Source organism: Mesoplodon densirostris, chromosome 4 (genome assembly GCF_025265405.1).
Source record: "Mesoplodon densirostris isolate mMesDen1 chromosome 4, mMesDen1 primary haplotype, whole genome shotgun sequence".
Taxonomy (NCBI): domain Eukaryota; kingdom Metazoa; phylum Chordata; class Mammalia; order Artiodactyla; family Ziphiidae; genus Mesoplodon; species Mesoplodon densirostris.
Genome location: NC_082664.1, coordinates 129564797 through 129582207, shown reverse-complemented (window position 1 = coordinate 129582207; position 17411 = coordinate 129564797). Strand labels below are relative to the sequence as shown.

The 17411-nt window shown below is 47.3% G+C and overlaps 1 protein-coding gene across 1 annotated transcript in view; it reads right to left on the bottom strand.

The window, feature by feature from the left end:
* Positions 1–17411, bottom strand: part of DAPK2 (death associated protein kinase 2) — a 125311-nt gene that overhangs the window by 34228 nt on the left and 73672 nt on the right. Inside the window, exon 3 of the mRNA XM_060095256.1 lies at positions 13780–13918. Within this exon, the coding sequence (XP_059951239.1) occupies positions 13780–13918 (139 nt within the window). The remainder of the gene's footprint in view (positions 1–13779; positions 13919–17411) is intronic.

Genomic DNA, 17411 nt, shown 5'->3' with positions numbered 1-17411 from the left:
TTCCCCCAAGGGTTTGGTCTAAGTTTCTTCGCTTCCCCGCTCCCCAAACAGGGTAGGGTGGTGGAAAAGAGCCCAGGCCTGGGTATTGGGAAATTCCAATTTCAACTCCACCACCCAAGGCTGTGTGAGCTTAAGTAGGCTACTTCCTCTCTCTGGGCCTCTGTCTCCCAACTCCAAAATAGACCCTGGATGACAGCCAAAGCCTCTTCAAGCTCTAGGCCCTGTAGCTGCCAGGTGGTAGGTGCATCTTCCAAGCTGGCTGGGCCAGTTCCCACTCCTCTGGGCCCCAAGGCAGGACCACAAAGCCTCAGGTCTCCTGGTTCCAGGGCAGGAAAGAAGAGCAGACTGCCAAGCCAGACTGCCCTTGGGATAGTGCGAGCCCATCCACACTCCCTCAGTCCCGTCATTCTCCTCCAGCTTTATTTACTTCAACCAAATACTTCACCCACACACCTGACGTCACCTCTAAAGCACGGCTGGAGGAAGGGATCACATTTCCATAGATGCTGCCACTGCCGAGCCCAGGGCCCATGGCATAGCCACCAGGAGGTGAAATTTTCCCCACCTGTTAAAATAAAGCCACCAACTCAGCCCATCAGGCAGACAGCTGTGGACCAATGTGCCCTTTAGCAGCCCAGTGGATCTGGCCTGAGGCACCTTCTATGGTGCCATCTGGAAGCTGATCCTCCACGGGGGACCCTTGTCAGGTGATCCCTACTGGCCTGGCACAGCATGTCTAAGAGTCCCTGCAGGATGAAGGCAGCCTCAAGGGATCTATGAAGTAAGGTGCCAAAGACCAGAGCTTAGAGTCAGGCCTGGGTTCAACTTCCACCTCTACCTCTCACAGTGAAACCTGGGCAAAGTCATTGGACCTCCTGGAGCCTTGGTTTCCCCATCTGCAAAATGGGAACACCTACCAAGGCATACAGTGTCCTGAGAATTCAGGGAGATGGTCCACGTAAGGAGCGGTGCCCAGGGAGATTTCCGAGCAGGGTGGCTACGTTTGCTCTCTCCTTTCAGGGATGCAGCAGCGACAACAGTCATCCCTGGGAACTTTACTGAATCCCTGCTGAATCTGAAGAACATGCCCTTCGCAGACCTGCCTCCTCCCCCACTCATCTTCTGCTTCATTCTCCCCATCCCGTTTCACCCCCAGACTCACAACGTTGGGGCTGCAAGGGACCTCAGAGACCGTTCAGTCCCTTCGTGCTGCAGAGCTGCCCAGAGAGGTCAAGAAATTGCCAAGGATACTAAGCAAAGAGCAGAGCCCAAGTCTGCTGACCCTCGGCCCTGCTGACCCTCTCCAGGTGCCTGCATGGCCTGCCCATCACCAGGTGAGGCTGCTCAGCTCAGCAGAGCTGGAGCCCAGCCAGGTCTGTGCTATGGCGACAAGGAAGCTGTCTAGGAACCTTCCCTGGAAATGTCAAGCACAGTCCCAGGTTATTCAGCAAGTGCTGGGCAACCTGAGAAAGCAGGGCCACGTGCTGCCAGGCCTCTGTGGGCAGGTTTCCATGGTGCTGCAGCGAATTCTCCCCACCCACCCCACAGCACACTGTAGATGAGACCACAGGCAGCCCTTCCCCACCAGGCTCCAGTGCGGCCCGGGCCCAACGTCCAACTTCGTCAACATTCAAGGCCCTCCCACCTCTGGACAGCACACCCTCTGCTGCATGCCAGCGGACCTTCATCACCCCCACCCCAACCTGCAGTTCACTCTGCTGGAATGCCTTCCTGACAAGCTTCCTCCCCTCTCACCACCCAGCTCCAGCACTTCCCCACTGGAACATCTTCTGTGACCCCCTCCCCGCCAATACACACAGCTAGTTGTTTCTACCCAAGGGCCTACAAGGTGCACGGACATACATCTGGCACAGAACCAACTGCACTACAACTACTCCCTTACATGTCCTCTCCCCACTAACCTGAGGCCCCAGAGGGGAGGACAGGGGCTTTGCCTCTCTTTTCCATCCCTCACACCCAAGAGGGGCTACAATGTAGTAGGTGCTCAGGAATGGTTTACCAGGTAAAGGAATGAAAGAATCGGCGCAGTCATATGTGCGTCTCTTGCACAACCTGCTTTTTTTTTTTTTTTTTTTCTTTTTGCGGTATGCGGGCCTCTCACTGTTGTGGCCTCTCCCGTTGCGGAGCACAGGCTCCGGATGCGCAGGCCCAGCGGCCATGGCTCACGGGCCCAGCCGCTCCGCGGCATATGGGATCCTCCCAGATCGGGGCACGAACCCGTATCCCCTGCATCGGCAGGCGGACTCTCAACCACTGCGCCACCAGGGAGGCCCCCAACCTGCTTTTAGGGAATCAACATAGACAATGACTAAGAGCCTTAGAACCTGGGTTCGAATCCCAGTTTTGCCATTTACCAGCAGTCTGACACCAGGCAAGTTACTTAACCTCTCTCAGCCTCAGGCTTCTCACTTGTAAATTAGAGGTAACAATAAAACCTACCTCAAGAGGGTTACTAAGAGGATCAAACAAGGCATATAAAGTGGCCTGTAGCCATTGTCATCATCTCTGTGCTCATTTTCCTGATCTTGCCGCTCCTTTCCAGAAGTCTTTATCATCTGCCTGTTGAACTCTTACCCGTCTTTCCAGGCCCAGTCAAAATGCTATATTCTCCAGGAAGCATCATCTGAATACCCAGCCCAGCCCTCCTTCTTTCTCCCAGCTCCACACTCATGCAGCAATCTTGACCTGCAGCACCAAGCACTGCCAAGACTTTTATGTGTTAGTCTTGCCTCCCCCACTAGACTGCACACTTGCTGAGGGCAGGGCCTGCTCTTCCTGTGTTTCCAAAGGCACCCAATCTGAAGTTTCACACATAGCAAAACCTACAGCACTTAGTTTACTAAGCGTTTACACACCTCTTATTTGATTCTCATTCTCTGAGGCAGGTACTGTCATCACCCCATTTTACAGATGAAGAAGTCAAGGGTCAGAAAGGTTAAATGCTTGCCCAAGATGCCTGTGTGCTCTCTCCTCTCCCATGTTGCCTCGCTTCCTCTAGCTGATGTAAGGGTGCCTGCTTAGATCACCCCAGCCGGCTGGCAAAGTTGGCATTTCCATCTCGGCTCTGGTAACTCACCAGCTTGCTGGTCCACCTCCATGTTTTCCTTTCTTTCTTTTTTTTTTAACTGATGCGTTCCTCTGTTGTTGTTGTTTTTTTTTTTTTTTTTGGCTGCATCAGGTCTTAGTGCAGCACATGGGATCTTTGTTGCGGTGCGCAAGCTCCAGAATGCTTGGGCTCTTCGTTGTGGCGTGGGTTTCTCTCTAGTTTCAGCACTCTGTAGTTGTGGTGTGCCAGCTCCAGAGCATGTGGGCTCTGTAGTTTGTGGCATGCAGGTTCTCTAGTTGAGGCGCGCAGGCTTAGTTGCCCCGCGGCATGTGGAATCTTAGTTCCCTGACCAGGGATCGAACCCTTGTAACCTGCATTGGAAGGTGGATTCTTAACCACTGGACCACCAGGGAAGTCCCTCCAGCTCCATGTTTTTCCTAGAAAACACACATCTTAGGGAAGGGCCCCAACCCAGTTGCAATGGATTTGTTAAACCACAGCTTCTGGACATTCACTCGTGGCCTGCTCCTCTATGGGAGGCTGCTGCATGGTTCTAGAAGCCCTGCCTGGTAAAGTCAGAGAAAACCACTACCTACTGTCTGTGCTCTTATTGAGTAGAGGGAGGGAAATAAAAATTCACTTTCAAGGCCATTCTAGGACCACTGGATTACAGCCTTGGGCCAATCAGCAATGCTGGCTCTCTGGTCTGTGCCACACGACAACCAGCATTTGCCTTGGGCTCTCCCCACACATCACCTTATTCCTCACAGCCGCCAAGCTGTGGATGGCCTGAGCCTCCATTTAACCAGTGAGGAACCTGGGCCTGAATCCAGGCACTCTGAGCCCCAAGCTGTGCTTTGGGGCCCATCTGAGCTAGTTACACATTGGAATCCCCTGGTGACTGTGTTAAAAACACCAAAGCAATTAAATCAACCCACCAGGAGTGAGGCTCCAGAATTGGTTTTCTAAAGCAAGTTCTGCAAGAAAGCCAAAATCATACAGTGCCCAGTGTTTGGGGAACCAGCACTAAAGAGGGCCCTCTTATTGGACAGACTTGGGTTTTTTAAATAAATAAACTTATTTATTTGTTTATTTATTTATTTTTGGCTGAGTTGGGTCTTTGTTGCTACACGCGGGCTTTCTCTAGTTGCAGTGAGTGGGGGCTGCTCTTCATTGCGGTGCGCAGGCTTCTCATTGCGGTGGCTTCTCTTGTTGTGGAGCACGGGCTCTATGCGCACGGGCTTCAGTAGTTGTGGCACATGGGCTCAGTAGTTGTGGCACATGGGCTCAGTAGTTGTGGCGCACGGGCTTAGCTGCTCCACAGCACGTGGGATCTTCCCAGACCAGGGCTTGAACCTGTGTCCCCTGCATTGGCAGGTGGATTCATAACCACTGTGCCACCAGGGAAGTCCCCAGACTTGGGCTGAACCCTACTTCTGCCCCAGGCTAGCTGTGTGACCTCGGCAAGTCATTCACCTCTCTGATCCTTGGCCCCTCATCTGCGAAACGGGAATGTTAATACGGTAAAGGGTTCTGAGGAGGCACGAGAAAACCTAGGAGCCCCTGAGCAACCTCCCCTTTCTATAAAATGGCCACGGCCATGGAACCTCCCTCCCTCATAGGGTCGTCATGTGGATAAAAGGAGTCAACACATGCAGAACACTCAGAGAAGAGCCTGCACGTGTACTACAGTCTCAGGAAATGCCGGCCGCCATTATTATTGTTCCACCACAGCTGGCCTGCGGGTAGCACTGTCCTGTTTACAAAATGCTTTCACCAACAGAGTCTCAGAGAGCGGGGGGTGGGCTAAAGCTGGTGCCTACCGGCTCATGAGAGCCTGCTGTTAAATGTGCAAGAATGTTGTAAGCCAGTTGTTCAACTGAGCTATGTAAGAATATTATTTTAATATTAAAAATTAAATTATAGAAACATATTTCATTAAATTATATTTAAAATACTTAAAACTTATTACTTCCAGGACTTCCTTGGTGGTGCAGTGGATAAGACTCCACGCTCCCAATGCAGGGGGCTGGGGTTCGATCCCTGGTCAGGAAACTAGATCCCACATGCATGCCACAACTAAGGAGCCCGCCTGCCGCAACTAAGACCCCACACAACCAAATAAATAAATAAAGTTTAAAAAACGTATTACTTCCTAATTTCTATTAGGAAGTATAAATTTCTATTTCTATTATATTTTATTTCTTTATTTTCTATTATATTTTATTATCTTCTATGTTCTTGAGGCTATTTAATGCCTTTTATCTCTGAATGGGGGAAATACTTCATCATGTATGTTACTGCACCCCTCTTCCTAGCTCTAGTCAGTGTCATCAAGTTGGTGCCTTGAAATTGGCCACACTGGGTGTATTTACACCACAGAAATCCACAGACACTACAAATCAGGACTTGATTTCTTGATTCTAGACTTAGGAAGTGCTGCAGAAAATCACTTAATAACAGAGATTAAACTTATGAGGGTATCATGTCTATAGCCATTATTTTGTGCTAGCAGAGAAAATTGAAGGAATATTTTTCAATATTCAGAAACCATTATCCAATTCAGCAAAGAAGTCACTCATGTCATTGGCAAACAAGTAAAGTTCCAACACACGTCTTCATTGCTTCATTTTCACCTTACTTGTTAACAGAAACAAAAATATCAATGAACAATCCTGTTGGAACTACACTCATTTGTCTATTGCATCCATAGGTTGGCTATTGATACAAGAGGTCAGCAAAAACCAAGGAAAGTGTTCTACAAGAATCAATTTATTTTTGTGAAATTTACAAAATAAAAGTATTATATATTTTATTACTTGTAAATTATATTATAAACCTTTATATCAGTAGACTTTATAATAAGTTAGTGTGTGTGTACATATATTTGTTTATTAGAGATCCAGCTACTACCAGAACACCACTGCACAGAATCTGAGTAGACTAAGTTACTGTCTGTGCTTCCCAGATGAGGAAACTGAGGATCAGAGAAGTTAATTAACTTATTCAAGGCCACATGACTAAGAAGTGGTGCAGCTAGGTTTTCACCCAGGTTTTGTCATGCCAAGACACCTTTCCACCACCCTTTACCACTTCCAGAATCAGGTTCTTTCGCTCCAGTGAGATCAGCTGCATGGGGAGGGCTAATGGTAGAGATGTGAATGGAACCTAAAAGGTACTATTTGAACACATGATACTTCAGTGGAGGCCAGGCCTGGGCAGGGGCCCAGAATGGAGGGCTGTGGGCAGCTGGAAGTAGCAAAGAGACTCTGAGCACCTAATGGTGATGGCAAAGGTAGTAAGGACAAAAGAGGAGGGCACTGCTTTTTTGTCTTTGTTTCCTCATCTGTAAAATAGGGATCATGATATTCACTCCAAGCCATATCAACCTCACACAGTGTCCTGCCACGTTGGGAATCTGCCCAGCCTGGTGGTAGGAAAGCACCACCTTATTCATTACCCCTTTGGGTGCTTCCATGCCCACCTCCCTTTCTGAATCCCTTTGGAGGAAAGAGAGGAATGGGGAGAAATGCGGCTTCATAGGGAGGCTAGTTAAAATTCATAGCCAGCACTTGTAAGCAGTCTTAGAGTTTACAGGGACCTTTCAGAAACACTGATCTCTCCCTGGCCCCTCACGCCATTCCTGGGTGAGGAAGTGAGGGGCAATATTATCTCCATTTTCAAGGCCAGGAAAGGTCAGAGCCATGACCTCCTCAACCTTACCTAGCAGAGGTGAGATTTAAATGCAGGCTTGACCCACAATCTTCTCCTCTTTCCACCTCCCATGTGGCCTCCTGCTGTATCTCATAAAAAGCAGCTGGTTGGTTTAATGCTCCCCATTTACACATTTACTGCTATGTTTCAACTCTTTCAATTATGGCTCTCCTTAGTTTAATTTTTGCCACATTTTGTTCCTTCCCTCAACCATTTAGGAGCTCTGTGTCCTCATTTCACTTCTCCTCGGGTCACCCTAGGGTGGGCCTGCAGTAGTTGATGACGCAGCCAGGATGCATCCCTAGGGGCTCTGGGTTCCCATGCTGATGCATGGAGCTGAGATGAAGAGCCCATGGGGCACATACTGAGGCTGGGGCACAAGCTAAGCTTTGGGTATGAGGAACAGGAAACAGGGTCCACCCTCAGAACATGCCAAGAGGGTAAGGAAATCAGAAAGACTTGTATAAAAGCCTCAACAGCAAAGTAAATCACTACAGAGCCCATGTGGCCTGCTTGGGTTAGAATGTAGAGTGAAAAAAGCAGGAAAGAAAATTGTAGAAGTAGTATAGTTATAACACCTTAACACACACATACACATGCACACATGTGCACACACACACACACACACCCTGTTCATAAAAAGCTGGAGAAAATATAACAAATGTTAATAATGATTATTTTGGAGTAGAGTCTGCAGGTAACTTCTTTGTATGTTTCTGTATTTTGTTACTTTTTATAATAGCATAAATGACCACTGACTTCATTTTTTAAGAAAAGTTTATGGGGTACCTTCGGTTCATCTGTTTCCCACAGTCTTATCATTACCTGCAACTGGCCTACTCTCTCCCATCCATTCTCTCTCCACTGCCAGGAGAATTTTCTTTCTAAATAAGAAATAGAATAATGTTTCTCTACCAATTAAAGGTCTTCCACAAATTACTGTTAATTTTCTTAAGTGTGATAATGGTACTGTGGGTTGGTAGGAGACTGAACTTAATCTTGAGAGATGGTTATTGAAGTGTTTAGAGTGAAGTGTCAAGATAGCTACAATTTTCTTTCCAATTATACCATAATTTTAATAAATTACATACATTTTAATACTTATTTTTAAATTTTTATTAGATATTATTGTTAATTTTAAAAGTCACACATATGTGTGTGTATATATATATAAAATGCTTTTTATATAAATGTAAAATTTTTTTTTCTTTTTTAAAGAGAGAAAGAGGTAAAGCAAATGTGGCCAAATGTTGAATGCAGGAGGAGGGCATAATGGTGTTCATTGTATTGTTCTTCTAATTTCTTCAGATACTTTGAAATGTTTTCATAATAAAAAATGTTGAGGGGTAAAAGTCTTCTATGGCTGTGACTGCCTATACAAACTTCTGCCCTAAACTTTTACAATCTCACCCGAACCTATCTTGACAGTCGAAACTGCCAAGCCTCACCTCTATTTCATGCTCCAAGGTTTTAGTATGGAAATCATCTCATTCTTGTAAGATCTACTTTCAAATGCATGCACATTTTATAGCAATTGATAGAATACAAATTAATTTTTTAAGTATGAGGAATAACCTATTAGAAAGAAAAAATAAGGTGACCAGATGAGAAATTAACTGTGCAAAGGATAAATTTATGGCACAGTATAACCCTTCAGATTAACTACGTGTAAAAGGCATGATGCAAGCAAGTAAGAAATCCATACTGTTAGAATCTGGTGAAATAAAAGCTGGTGATACTCAGCTGTGCTTAGTGTCTCCTCACTGGCTAAATTCAAGTACCAGCCCTATCATTTAGTACCTGTGTGGTCTTGGACAAGTAACTTAACCTCTCTGAATCTCAACTGCTTTATGTGCAAAAAAGTGACAATACCTTGTACCTCAGTAGGTGGCTGTGAGGATCAAATGAGAGAGAGATGTATAAGCATGCTGTATTCTAGAAAGTACAATGTACATTTAAAGTATTATTAGTATCATTCTTATGAAAGCTTGATGAGCAGACTCCATCGCATCATGAACATACGAACAACTCAAAGGATGATCAGGACACAGAGGAATTTGGATTTTTGGAGTATCTTGCTCAGGAATTCACTCTTCTTAACACTGTTCACATAAATCGAAAAGTCCCCTCAGAGTTCCGGGTTCCTGGCTTGCATACAATTTCATTCAATTCTCATGGTGTGTTCTTTTTGCTTAAAATACCAGTCAGACCTGAGGATCACCTTCTATTTCTGAATTCTCAAGTTGGATTTGGGGAAGGTAAGGGAGACTCACCCATACTCAGAGGGGAAACTCCCAAATCCAAAACAAACAGAAAACCACACAAACACACCCTCTACAAGGCCTTTATTTGTGTGGGATCACGTACTAGGGTGAGGTCCCTGGGTGCTGCTGAGCCCCATTTCCTTGTATCCATCCTCCAGATGACACACTGAACGATACCCAGGATGAGGGTCAGTCAGTCGCAGTGTCACGTCCACTTATGTAAACACAGGGCAACATCATCTACCTGCACCCCCTCTACCTACCCACACCCGCGGGCCTGTCTGTGGTGAACTTACACCACACACTGGGATGGTATTCATTCTGCTGAGGCAGAGACGTTACTCCTTGGAAGTGAGTGTTTCTCAGTGAGAGTCATGGGTAGATTTTATTTTAGATGGCCTCGGCACCAGTCTCACTGTGGCCATCTCCCCGTAGATGGTGGACCCTTGGAAGGCAGGTACCCTACCTTATTGATGCTTGTCACTCTACCCCTTGGTGTACAATAGTCCCTCAATAAATGTCACATCACTGAATTGAAATCTGCCTGCCACCTCTTTTGCATTTTCCAGATGATATGCATGCGTGCATTTGTCTTACTAAACCATTCATTCCTTCATTCACTCATTCATTCAACAATGAGTAACTCATGTGTCAGGCACTGCACTAGAGACAAGAGCAGAAAGTGATGTCCGGTGAGAATTGAGAATTCGGTGATAAATGCTGTCAGTGGAAGTCTATACAAGGGGCAAGATAAGCAGGGAAGCAGGTTGGTTCTCAGTTATGCTTTGGCAGGTATGGGAAAGGCTTGCTTACCCAAGGAAATAGCATTTCTGCTGGGCCTGGAGGATGAGCAGGAAGTCCATAGGCAGAGAAAAGGAAGACGAGCAGCTTCCTGGATTTGAACAGCATGAACAGAGGAGAGGGGCCAGGACATGTATCTGTCATCCTGGTGCCTGGGGCTAGTGTTTTCGAGTGGGGAAAGGTAGATGAGGCCAGAATCAGGGCTCAGGCAGTTTAAGAAAGACCTGAATGCCATGCTGAGAAGGGGTTCTTTTATCCTATGGGTGACAAGGATCTGCCAGATTTCTGGGCAACAGCATGCCGTGATCTGTTTTAACCAAGGCTGCTTATTGTACATTAATTTTTCTATTCATCTGCTCTCTGCCACAAGGTTGGGAGTGTGTCATAAGCAGGGATACAGTCTTACCATTCCAGCACAATGGCCGACACAGGAGGAGAGGTCATTCCTATTCCAGAGGCAGGCCAGAGAGCTGATCCTCCGCCATCACCTGCTCCTTCCGGCTGGAAGGTGAGCGTGGAGAACAGGTCATGAGCAGGGGCATGGAGATAACAATGGTGGCTGTGTTCATGGGGCAGCCAAGCGAGCCTGACTCACTTGGCAAGGAGTAACAGCATACAAGAGGAGGGGAAAGCAGAGGTCCCTCGTGGAGAAGGAGAATCAGGAAGAGAAATGTATTCATATAAAATGAATTTTATATGGTGGGAAACAACATGGAACCAAGAAGTCCCCTCGGGCTTCCCTGGTGACGCAGTGGTTGAGAGTCCGCCTGCCGATGCAGGGGACACAGGTTCGTGCCCCGGTCCGGGAAGATCCCACGTGCCGCGGAGTGGCTGGGCCCGTGAGCCATGGCTGCTGAGCCTGTGCGTCCGGAGCCTGGGCTCCGCAAGGGGAGAGGCCACAACAGTGAGAGGCCCGCGTACCACAAAAAAAAAAGAAGTCCCCTCTAAGCTACCAGCTGGACCTTCTGCATGATCCCTCCAGCTGGCAGGAAGTTCCAGCCAAGGGGAACACATACCCACATTCTGGCTCCAGGAAGTGTCTAGTCAATCATGAGGTGATTCCACTGAGTTCCAGCTACTCATCACTTCTGAAGTTGCCCAGCTGGGCCTGGGCCAAGGGACCCACGGGTAGGGGAGTCAGCAGGCTTCTTGTCCATACCCCTCTAAGGATACAAGGCAGGGGAGGGGTCAGCAGTATCCTCAACCCACCTGCATCCAGGGGAAACCCAGACTGTCTCTAGGTTGTGGAAACCGTCCAAAATGAGCCCAGGAGCCAGACAAGATCGCCCACAAGTAGCCCCACCTAGCAACCAATCTCAGCTCTCTGCTGGGCAATTTAGAATTGCACTAGCAGGCTTCATTTTCCTAGTCTATCAGGGTCCAAAAAACTGTAACAGGAGGTGTGTTTTCTTTCCCTCTGTTCTGGGAAGGGAAATAACACTACCAGCTACTATTACAGAGGACCTATCTGGTATTCGGAACTTAACGCTGCTTCTCTCTCATGTTTACAACTCTGACAGGTAAGCGTTATCATTTGTGTTAAAGCTGAAAAACTGAGGTTCAGTTGTTTCCTGGTACACGGTAGAGTGGGGGTGAAACCCTGACCGGGCTATAACTCCCCCCACCTCAGCAAGCTGCCATAGAAGCCAACCGTACAGCAGGAATATGCTCTAGTCATCGGGGCCTGTGGACTCCACACGCCTGCCTCTACCAGCCCCATGAGAGAAAAGACAAAGGAGGCCATTCTGAGGCCAGCCTCCTGGAGCCAGCGAAGACATAGAAAATAAGTCAACTATGCATAGCATTATCAGGAAGGAGACACACGTGTGATCCAGGTAGCCCATTTCCTTCTTGGTGTATGAATACCCTGAGGTCCAAAGCCCTGCCCAGGCCACACACTCCTCAGTGACCCTGACTTTTACCCCGTGACACCTGAGCGAGACTCTGCAAGATGTCTTCTATTGGAGGAATTCAAAATACTGCAACAATCTGGCCTAAGGAGGGGAGACTCACAGCAGGTCGCCCCACGGGGCACAGTAAGAGCTGGGGTGGGATCCCTGTACAGGACGTGAGCCCACACCGTGATGCAGACTCTGAGACCACAAGACACCATACCCTCTCTGGGCCAGCCCTGCCAGCAAGAGCTTGGGTGTCATCCTGGACTCTGCCCTCCCCCTCATGTCCCACATCTAATTAGGTACCTAATCAATCCTCAGAGCAACCTCTATAAAAGGTCTTGACTCCATCCCCTCCTCAAATTAGTCTGGCACTTGCCACATCCCACCCAGATTACTGTCCCCATTCTATCCGTGCTCCCAGCTGGAGGGCTCTTTCTGAAACACACATCTGCTCACCTCACCTCCCTGCTCATCTGGCCCATATCTCTCAGTGTAAAGTTCAACCGCCTTGGCTTAGCTCCCATGGCCTGTGTCTGCCTCCTGCTCTCCTCCTGGCTTCTCCATTCAGCACATTCACCCTTTGCCTGTACTATCCTGAATGCATTGTGCTATTTCAGGACCATGTACCTGCTGGCTTCACTTCCTTAGAAGGCCCTTCCCCTCTGATAACTCCTGGCAGTCCTTCAAAACTCAATTCAAATACCACCTCTTCCAGGAAGCCCTTCTCGGATACTCCAGTCTGACTTAGATGGCTTCTCATTTAGACTCCCAGCCCCCCAGTACTTCCCTCTATCACAGCACTTAGAGTTGTTCATCTCTCTTTTATGATTCCTGCACAAGTTTCTGGAAAAGAGGAACTAAGCTCAAACAAGGCCTCAGTTGATTTTGTACCTGTAGCAACACCCAGGCACCCAGCACAATGCTTGAAACACAACAGGAATTTCTGGATAGAAAAATCAGTGGGTCGGACTTCCCTGGTGGTGCAGTGGTTAGGAATCCGCTTGCCAATGCAGGGAACACGGGTTCGATCCCTGTTCTGGGAAGATCCCACATGCTGCAGAGCAACTAAGCCCATGCACCACAACTACCGAGCCTGCACGCCACAACTACTGAAGCCTGTGCGCCTAGAGCTCGTGCTCCACAACAAGAAAAGCCACCGCAATGAGAAGCCCACGCACCACAACGAAGAGTAGCCCCCACTCACCACAACTAGAGAAAGCCCGCAAGCAGCAACAAAGACCCAATGCAGCCAAAAAAAGATTAAAAAAAAATCAGTGGGTCTCCTCCCCAATAAATGGGTCCCTCTGATTACAGACTGGGGGATCTTTATGCTTCAGGTGACTATAAAAGCTCATCAGCCTATGCAACTAAGCTCAGCTACTATGGGAACTGATCCTTCTACTCTGACCACACTCTTGCTTTGTGAAGCCCTGTGTGGTCACAGTGAACTTTCTTGACCCTGAATACCAGTTACCACAAACGATCAGTGGCCCCTGGAATCAGTTTTATGGCCACAGTAAGGGGCGGAGTGGGGGAGTACAGCCAGTGGTCACTGGGCTCTAAGATTTATAATCTCTGGTCAAAGGATTCTGGACGCTGTGCTGGGTCCAGAGAGCCAGGCAACCTCAGCAGTATTCATCTGAATGTGTCTAGCTCCGCCCGCTCAGGAGTTAGCTCTTGGTTACTGAAAAGTTCAGTCTTGTGAAATGGGTTTGGTTTCAAGTTTCCTGTCACTGGCTTACTTATTTAAAAACTACACCCTGTGTATTCCCTGAAAGAGATAAGGTGCCAGTGGTCTGATTCAGAAGCTTCTTGCCATCAGCCCCTATGTGAAGAAAACCTTACCTGAGAAATGAAACTCAGGAGGGGGACACTCCCGTGGCATCATTTCTTTCCCAGGAGCTCAGTGTTTTCAACTGTAAGATGAGGGAGGAAGGCCTAGTGGGTGCTGACCCCTCCTGGCAATGACATTGGGAGAGACTGGGCCCATTCTTCCTAACCTGATTCTTTTCCCTTTCCCCCCCACCCCACTGACCTTGAGATCAAAGTGAGCAATTTTCTTGGCATGAAGGTAGTTCACCCCTTCCAGGATCTGCTTAATGAAGCTGGTGGCCTCCTCCTCACTCAGGGACTCCTTCTGGGCCAGGAAGTCGAAGAGCTCTCCTCCGGACACTCTGCAAGACACCGGTAAGGAGGGCCCAGGCCCAGTCAGCCCTGTGTGTCTTGAGCCCAAGCCCATGGGTGCAACCCCTGACCCTGTCTCCAGGCACCGCGCTTAGCAGAATCCCCTCACTCATCTCTGGGGCTCTATCCAGCCAGCACAGGGACTGACTTTCCTTCTATTTCTACTTGCTGTGTTCCTCCCTTTGAATCACAAGGGCAGGAACCACCCTTAGGGTGTCACCAGAAGGGTCTCTGCTCACACTCTAGGCCCAGGTCCCTTGTTATCCTAGGTGCTACCCCTCCCCACAATATGACTCAAGTGACAGAGGACAGAAACAAGTGCTGTGGGATGACAAAGAGGAACATATGCTGGGACAGAAACTGGAGACTTAGGTTCCAGTCCAGCCCTGCTACTGGCTTTGGACAACTCACTCCCCTGCCCGGTCCAGGCAGGCCTCAGTTTCCTCACCTGCAAAATGAGCAGACTGATCAAGATGGCTCCCAAAGCCCCTTTCTTTCATCTTATAAAAGATGACCTCTTCAAAGACATGTCCCTAACTTAAACATCAAGACCCACTAATTATATTCATCTCTAAAAACTCTAAAATACTGCTTTTGTCCTCACATTCTACGCTCCTGCACCCTACGTTTGATGTGGCAGGAATAGAGAGACCCATGGAGCAAAAAGACTAGTTTACAGTTTTATCTGAATTGGGGATTTATGGTTGCCAGATAAAATGGGAGATTTTTATTTGCTAAATCTGGCAGTCCTACTGGGCTTGTTTGGCCTCTGACAGATGCTGGAGTGTCCAGCCGACACGTGCTTCTCTGGAGCTGCAACATAGCCAAGGGTCACCCCAGGAAAAGATCTCAGGAAGGGATCTGGGCCAGAGAGCCCAGGAACTCAGGATCACCTGGAAAACTTGTTTAAAATGCAGACTTCCGGGTCCCACCACAGACCCTACCAAATTAGATTCTCTAGCAGCTAGGTCTCAGAACCTGTATTTTTATAACAGCAACATAGTAATGGTAATTAATATTCACTGAATACTTACTCTGTGCATAATGTATACTTTTTGTACATTATCTCATTTAATCATCACAATACCCTATGAGCTAAAGTACAATACTATTAGTTTCCTATTTCACAGTTGAAGAGACAGAGGCTCAGAGAGGTTAAGTCACTTGCCCAAGGTCAAACAGCCTGTAAGTGGTAGAATCAGGATTCAAACCCAGGCAGAATGACTCTCAACCACTATATCACAGAGTGTCCTCCAATGATTTTCATACGGCCAGAATGGCTTCTGTCCCAGTTTTGGGACTCATTCACTCCCTGCCATCTAGTCCATCCTAAATAAAGAGCCTCAAAATCTTTTTTCCTTTCTTTAAAAGTGTCCAGAAGCATACATAGACCCACTCATCAACCTTAGCATCATGAAAAACAGAACAACTGAACACAATGGCATACAATAGGAAGTACACAGCAACACCTACAAAGTACTGCAACTTAAAAAACTGAACCTAAATCTGCTTAAGCCTCTTGTTCAGTGCTATTGACAGAATTCTGCAGTGATAGAAATATTCTCTCTATATGCTGTCCCATATAGCAGCCACTAGTCACATATGGCTAGTGAGGATTTGAAATACGGCTAATGCAACTGAGGAACTGACTTTTAAATTTTAATTCATTTTAATTCAAAAACTGAAGTGGTGTAAAATATTTTCCTTTAAATACAACTTTATTTTTTTGGCAGGATTGCACTCTAACCATTGCATTGCAAATGAATTGAAATGTGCTGTAAGTGTAAGATACACACTGGGTTTTGAAGACACAGGATGAGAAAAAGAATGTAAACTATCTCATTAATGAGTTTTACAGTGATTACATGTTCAAATGATAATATTTTGTATATATTGAGTTAAATAAAAAATATTATTAAAACTAATTTACCGGGGCTTCCCCGGTGGCGCAGTGGTTGAGAGTCCGCCTGCCAATGCAGGGGACATGGGTTCGTGCCCTGGTCTGGGAAGATCCCACATGCCACGGAGCAGCTAGGCCTGTGAGCCATGGCCGCTGAGCCTGCGCGTCCGGAGCCTGTGCTCTACAACGGGAGAGGCCACAGCAGTGGGAGGCCCGTGTACCGCAAAAACAAACAAAAAAAAAACCAAAAAAAAACCCCCAAAAAACTAATTTACCTAGTTCTTTTTACTTCTTATTCAATATGGCTGCTGGAAAATCTGGCATTTCCATTGCATATGTGGTTTGCACTATATTTCTACTGAACATCACCAATAGGAAGGGTATCTTGTTTAGGTCTAACTATAGGTTTCAGGAAATACAGGACATAGAGGAACAAGTTAAACAACACCATGAGGAAGGGATAAGCCGAAACCAGACTGTGAGACAATCAACAGGACAAATGACCTAATTCTCCCAACAAATCAGTGGCATCAAAAAAGGGAGGGAGGGCTTCCCTGGTGGCACAGTGGTTAAGAATCCGCCTGCCAATGCAGGGGACATGGGTTCGATCCCTGGTCCGGGAAGATCCCACATGCCACGGAGCAACTAAGCCCGTGCACCACAACTACTGAGCCTGCACTCTAGAGCCCGCGAGCCACAACTACTGAAAACCGCAAGCCTAGAGCCCGTGCTCCGCAATAAGAGAAACCACCGCAATAAGAAGCCTGTGCACTGCAACAAAGAGTAGCCCCCGCTCGCCACAACTAGAGAAAGCCCGTGCGCAGCAATGTAGCCAAAAATAAACAAATAAATAAATAAATAATTTTAAAAGGAAGGGAAGGAGAACTGCCATAGAATAAGAGACATGGGAAACAAAAGAACCAGACACAGCATGTGGACTGCCCTCATTTGGATGCTAATTCAAATAAAACAACCGTAAAAAGGTATCTTTGGGTCCATCAGGAATATCACTATGGACTGGAGTGTAGACAGCCTCGGTGGTCTGGGGCCTGGCTGGCTGGATAATTCTGTCAGGTGTGATAAATCCATGGTGGCTGCATTTTAAAAACTGCAGTCAATGAGAGATGCATACTAAAGTGTTTGTATGTAAAATGACATGATGTCTGAGGTTTGCTTTAAAGTACTGCAGCAAACAAACAGCTGGAGTCGGGGGAAGTAGGATTTGATGTAAAACAAGACTGGCAAAATGGTGATAATGTGAAGCTGGTGGATGTGCCTATGCGGGTTTTTACATCCTTCTCTCTACTTCTGTATATGTTTGAAATCCTCTATAATAAGAGGCTAACAGTAAACTTCTAGGGAAGCAAACTCCTCGCTCTCCCTCAGTGACCCCTGCACAGAAACCATCATCACTTGAAGTTCTTCCCTAACAGATGAGGAAATCAAACCCACAGGAGGGGAAGTGGCCATGCAAGGTCTCTTAGCAAGAGAGTGCATGGTCAAGACCATGTCCAAGTCCCAGACCCCAGTCCAACACAATGCACCATATCATTGTTGGGGGTGGTAGTGCTGGAAGAGGGCTT